General features: G+C 67.0%; 1 protein-coding gene across 1 annotated transcript in view; it reads right to left on the reverse strand.

The window, feature by feature from the left end:
- Positions 1–6,000, reverse strand: part of BCR (BCR activator of RhoGEF and GTPase) — an 86,833-nt gene that overhangs the window by 24,583 nt on the left and 56,250 nt on the right. Inside the window, exons 8-9 of the mRNA XM_040251201.1 lie at positions 5,038–5,178; positions 540–661 (exon numbers count right to left, since the gene is read on the reverse strand). Coding sequence (XP_040107135.1) covers positions 540–661; positions 5,038–5,178 — 263 coding nt within the window. The remainder of the gene's footprint in view (positions 1–539; positions 662–5,037; positions 5,179–6,000) is intronic.

A 6,000-nucleotide genomic window follows, 5' to 3' on the forward strand; every position in this document is an offset into this window, starting at 1 on the left:
TCTGATTAAACCCACTCAGCACGGGGACGGCAGAGCGGCTGAAGAGCCTGGTCTCTTCCTTCGCTGCTGCCCCTGCACCCTGGGCGGTCTGATCCCTGAGGGGCCGGGTGGGGTCGGCAGGCCAGGGCTGAGAGCCACGCAGAAGCCACTGCGTTCTTGGCCGTCAGCTGGTGATGTCTGCCAAGGGCCGGGGCGGGGCAGGCACCACGCACGGCCCACCTGCAGCAGACCCTGCACCCCCAGACCTCTCTCAGTCACGACCTGACAGCCCCGAAGTCACAGTCAGGCCCCCCTGTTCCTGTCAAAGAGTCGACAGCCCAGTCACTCACGCTGACCCAGGACACCTGCTAATGATGGCCTCTGACTGTGAGCCTGGCACTGTGTCCAGCTGGAACAGACTGTAGCTTAACGAGAGTGGCCTGGCCCACAGGAGGTGACCTCTGCGAGCTGACTGGCAAGAACACCCAGTCTCCTCCTGTAGAAACCGCCCCAGGTGCCCTGGACCCCGCGCCGGGCCGGGGCGCCACACGGCCACTCACCCCCCGCTCTGCTTCTTGAGCTTGGTGCAGAGCAGCAGGTCAGTGAAGAGGAAGACGTGCCGCAGCTTGCGGGCCCCCTCCACCAGCTCCACCATGAAGCTGTCCTTGAGCAGCTGCCGGTGCTGTGAGCAGGGCGAGACGGGGTGGTCAGGGCAGGGGTCGGGGCCTCTGCCCCCCACCTCCACCTCCCAGCGGCCCCCCTGCCTGCAAACACCTCACACCCCTTGCCCTCTGTCCATTAAAGTCCCCAAGCGCCCGGGGCGCACGGCCTGTGGGGGAGGATGCGTGGAGGTCGGAGGGAGAAGCCCAGGGGATGGAGACCCCGTCTGAGCAAGAGCAGCCCGGGCCTCCCTCCCCAGGACAGCCCTGGAGACCCGGGCGGGAGGCCGGCCAGGAGAAGAGGGAACAATCTCGTGTGGGGGACCACCACCACGCCGGCAAGAAGGGCCCGGAGCTAAGGGTGGACAGCCGCCTGGTGAATGGGGAGGGGCCAAGCCGGGAGGACTCCGAGACGGGGGCAGTCGCGCTCAGGGCCAGGCCCGGATCTGCGGGCACCAGAAGGCCGGGCAGGGGTCCCCCAGCTGGGACTCCACATTCCAGTCCTGCTCAGGTCACGGCCCGCTGATGGACAGAAGCCCACACAGGGGTCACGTGTCTGATGCAGGCCCCGAGCCCCGAGGAGGCCTCGAACAGCAGGCGGACTCGAGGCACCAGTGCCCCGGCAAGCCCTGTGCTCCGCCCCGGGGGCTTCCCTGAAGCACAAGGGCGGGTCTCCCCAGCTCGGACAGGTCCAGAGCGTCTGGCAGTAGGTCGGTCACCAGCCGGCAACCAGCGGCCACCACCTCGTCACCTGGACCAAGGCTGTGCCCTGCCAAGGACAGGCGGAGAGGCTGGGGGTGGGTCCTTGTGCCTATTTTACAGACAGGGAGCTCCGCCACCCACCCCCAGCAGTGCAGAAAGCAAGCAGGGACTCAGGGGTCTGTGCCCGGAGGGAGAGGGACTCTGCCCACCCAGCCTCAGGGAAGGCCCCTCAGAAAGTGCAACACTCCCCCCGAGTCTGCGATGGCTGGGGTTGGGTGGGGTGTGGGGCAGTGCAGAGCGTCAGGCCCGCTCATCGCGCAGAACTCCGGCGCTGGCTCACCGCGGCCATCCCCGGCACGTCCGGGCACCCGCACCCGTTCTTCTTGGGGAGGCTGTGCCTCTCTGAAGCCCCTGCCAACGCTCAGCCAGAGCCCCCCAGAAGTGAGTGCAGCCTGGGCTGGGCCCCCCACGCCCACGTCACCATCACCCATGGGTGGGCTCACAGCAGCCCGCCAGGCCCTGGCACAGAGCACAGATGGTTCACATGGGCGCTGCCCACGCCGACCACCCCGTACGAGCGAGGGTGGGAGGGCTGCCCGCGTGCCAAGGCCACGGCGTGCGGTCACAGCCCTCCACCGGCCTGAGCCCCCGGGGGGTGTGGGGGCGTGGACACCTGATGGCCGGGTAGGTGCTGGGGTGGGGGCAGGTCCCGGGACGCTGAAGTCCTCGAGAGACAAACGGGGCGATGTCCCCTCAGCAGGGACTCGGCAGAAGGTTCTCCAGCCCAGGAGGCAAGACCGGGGGACCTTTTGAGTTGGAGGGGGAACCGAACGGGCTGAGCTACTGGCCATCGCCAGCAGAGGGCGCCCGACCTCCAGCTCAGAGGACGACGGTCCACCGGGCCGCAGGGCCCGAAGGCAGGAATCGCCCGGGGTCCCGGCACGATGGAGCCCCCGTGAGCACCCCCTCTCCCCGCCCCGGGCACCACCTGCCTCCTCCAGGGCCACCAGCATCAGTTCCCGCACCCGCCCCTCCTGGCGCCAGCTCAGATGGGGGGTGGGGAGACGCTGAGGGGCAGACTTGGCTGGCAGCCAGGCCCCTCCCCATTCACCCTGGGGGCGCCACGGACTGTGTCTGTGTGTGTCTGAGTCCCCTTGGTGTGCCTGCGTGCACACATGTGTCCTCCCTACCCCGTGTGTCCCCATGTGCCCACATCCCGGGGTGTGCAGGGGCTGGCAGGGAAGGTGCCAAGGCTGCGGACTGGCGCCCCTGCAAGAGACATGGCCCCATCCTCGGGTAACCGCGTCCGCTGGGCCTGGCTCCGAGTCCGCACCGCCCTTCTCTCCTCTCTCTGCAGCGGGGTCGCTGGCTCAGCCGCCTGGTTTCCCCAAGCCTCAGTGTCCTTCGAGTTGGGGACAAAAAGACCTCCCCGATGGGCTACCGGCCCCCCTCTGCCGAGTCCTCTGGGGGTCGGGTCCCTGGTCCAGTCTCCCCGTCCTTAAGTCCTCACTGAGCCTCACAACGCCTCTGCAGGGGAGACACCATCACCCCCATTTCCACAGACAAAGGGGTTACATCATGTGTCTCAGAGGAGCGCCTCTTTGCCAAGGGTCTCCCCCAGGCCGGCCAGCTGCCTCCGGCTGCCACCAGGACAACAGGAGGCAGCCCCCACCGGACCCCCGAGCGTGCCGCACCTGGGTTCCGCTTCCAACCTCCAGAGCGGTGAGAAGCTTCCACCCCTCCAGGCGATGGTGTTTTGTTACAGCCTGGCCCCAGCCCCAGCCGACAAGTACACGCCCCCGAGGGAGCCGCTGTTCGAGGGGGCGCCGGGAGGACAGAGTGACCCCAGGTGGGGCCGAGGGCGGGAAGGAGGTGCGGGTGGCGAGGCCCGGGGTGGGCCGGGCTTGGCTCCGAGCAGGGGCCGCGTTCAGCACGTTCTGCCACCTCGGTGGGGGTGGCCCGCGGCCCAGGAGAGGGCTCCACACTTGGCGAAGAGAAACCCAGGACAGGCGTCCTTAAGACAGCAAGGCCTGGGGCGGCCTGGGAGGGGACTCCCTGATCCATCAGTCGCTGACTGATGAGTCCTGTCTGCCCTGGACCGGCCAGGTGTCCGTGCACCTGCCTTCATCCTGGTCTGCTGGTGACAGTTTAGTCGCTCAGCCGTTTCGGACTCTTCGTGACCCCATGGACTGTAGGCCCCCAGGCTCCTCTGTCCGTGGGACTTCCCAGACAAGGATACTGGGTTGGGTGGCCATTTCCTTCTCCAGGGGATCTTCCCAACCAGGGATGGACCCGCTTCTCCTGCCTTGGCACGGAGATTTCCTTGCTACCGAGGCACCACGGAAGCCTGCGTCCTGGTCTAGCTGCCACCTACGTCCCTTACTGTGCCCCCAGCAGACAGCCCTGAACGGAGGGTCGTGGCGAGGCAGACTCATGACCTTTCAGGGTCACTGGCCCTCCTCCTCGCTTTTCATGGCCCAGGCACCCACATGACTCCCCTCGAAGCGCAGACGCCACAGGCCACCAGACCAGACGCTGGTGGGTGGGGTGGGGTTGGGGGGCAGGCAGAAGCCCGGCCCCCACAGAGCCCCAGCCCCTCCGTACTCCATCCTGCTCAGGCGCCCCGGGACCCCAGCCGTGGTCCCCAGGGAAGGAGGCCTGTGACAAAAGACGCAGGAACGAGGGCCTGGCTGCCGATCACAGGCGACACCTGACCAAAGGCAGCTGATCGGAGGAGCGGGAAGGCTCGTCTCCTCAGGGATGCCCGCTGCAGCGGGAGGCATGGCACAGACTTAACACGCCCTGAAGCCGCTTCCCCGGAGGGGAGACAGAGCCATGGCAAGGCCGTCCTGACAGAAGCAACTCCCGTGTCTGCTGAGGTCGCGTGAACTGGTGACCAGGGAGGCTGGGCACTCAGGCACGACTTCCCCTGGAGGTTAGGAGCTTCGGGCCGAGAGCCGCTTGCCAGCTGCCCTGAGTGCCTGGCGGGTCAAACTGGGCACTGCTGAGCCCCGGGGACTCGAAGAAGCAGGAAGAGGAGGAAGTGGCTCCCAGTGGTGGCGACCCACACGGCCTGTCCCTGCCTGCACCCGCCCCGGCGCACGTCCAGCAAAGTGTGCTCACGCTGGACGCCAGCCCCCTGACTGGCACACCTCTGCCATCTCACTGCAAGCTGCCTGGCATGGGCGGGCCCCTCCCGGGAAGGGCGGAGACTGCCAGGGTGGCACCTGGCCCCTCTGCGCCACACCCTCTCCTCCAGGGACAACGGAGGGCAGGAGGGGCTCTCAGTGCGGGGGGAGGAGGGGAAGGGTAGGGGAAGCCCCCCGAGGACGTCAACCCCGTTCTCAGCTATGAACACACCATGCCCCGCTCCCTTTCTTCCCCGGGAAGTCCTCAAACCCGCTGTCAACTGTCTTATCGCGAAAGAATAGTCAGGCGGTCACGGAGCAGTCTCCAGGCAGACAAATGCCGTCTGCCTTCTGGCCCATCTCTGGGACCCCGATCTGGCAGAAGTGTGGGGGGCTCCGGACACAACCCCCGCAGTGAGGCTACCACATCCCTGCAACCCCACCCGGACGCCCCGCTGCCGGCCGGGGTCCCCCCTGCCAGGGTCCAGGGCCCCCAGGGCCGGACGTCTCTGTGCAGGGACACAGTGGGGCCCGGCGTCCCCCGCCGGGGCAGTGGCCGCTGCACTCACCTCTCCCTTCTTCACAGTCATGGACTGCCGGCGGGGCGTGATCTCCTCGTTGATGCTGGACAGGAAGTTCTGCGAGATGCGGAGGGCGTCCTGCAGCAGTGGGTGGTCAGGGTGGCTGGGGGGCGTGTGTTTCAGCAAGTCCTGCGTCGGGGGAAGGGTCGAGTCAGAGCCGCTGGGCCCGTCGGACATGCGAGCTGCAGACGCGCTGGGGGGGACCCGGGGCCGCCCCTCTGACAGCCTGGGCCTCGTGGCAGAGCACCATGCCTGGGGGAGGTCCCGAGCGGAGCCCACAAGCCAATGCTGTTTGCACGCTGCCGAGAGGGGCTCCACGTTGCAGCTCTGGGGCAGGTTTCTCCAGCAAGGGCTGGGAAACTCTGGTGGGGGCAGCCCCGTGCCCTGCAGGAGGCTGGCAGCATCGCTGGCCTCTGCCCGCTCGATGCCAGCGGTGCCCCCTCGTGTGTGGTGGCATCAAGCGAAACTGCCTCTGGACGCATTTCGTGTCCACCGAGACCACCCGGGTGCGCTGGCCTGTGCGAGGCCAGCAGAAAGCCCCCAACCTTCCCGACTCCTGCTCTCTTAGATCAGAGCCTGGGACTTTCTCTCCATGGGGGATGCCAGTAATTTGAGCTCAAAGTCAACGGCTCCCTGGTCCAGAGCCACAGAACCCTCTTGGCTCCCAAATCTTACAGCAACAAGAGCCTGGGGAGACGAGACAAGTCAGGGAAGACTCCGGTGTGGGGGTCCCAGACCAGCCTCCCCTCCAGGCCTGAGCTCATTGCTGCCAGGGGGTCAAACGAAGGGCCTCAGGGCTCCAGCACCAGAGCCTGGCAAACGTGTGCAAAGCGCACATCTCAGCTCACCTCCCTCCATCCACGAAGTCTCTGTGACGTAGGACATTACTAAACGTGCACTGCATGGGAAACCACGCAGCTCAGAGAAGAATGAGGCAGAGCTGCCTGGGGC

Source organism: Oryx dammah, unplaced genomic scaffold (assembly GCF_014754425.2).
Source record: "Oryx dammah isolate SB20612 unplaced genomic scaffold, SCBI_Odam_1.1 HiC_scaffold_12, whole genome shotgun sequence".
Lineage (NCBI taxonomy): Eukaryota > Metazoa > Chordata > Mammalia > Artiodactyla > Bovidae > Oryx > Oryx dammah.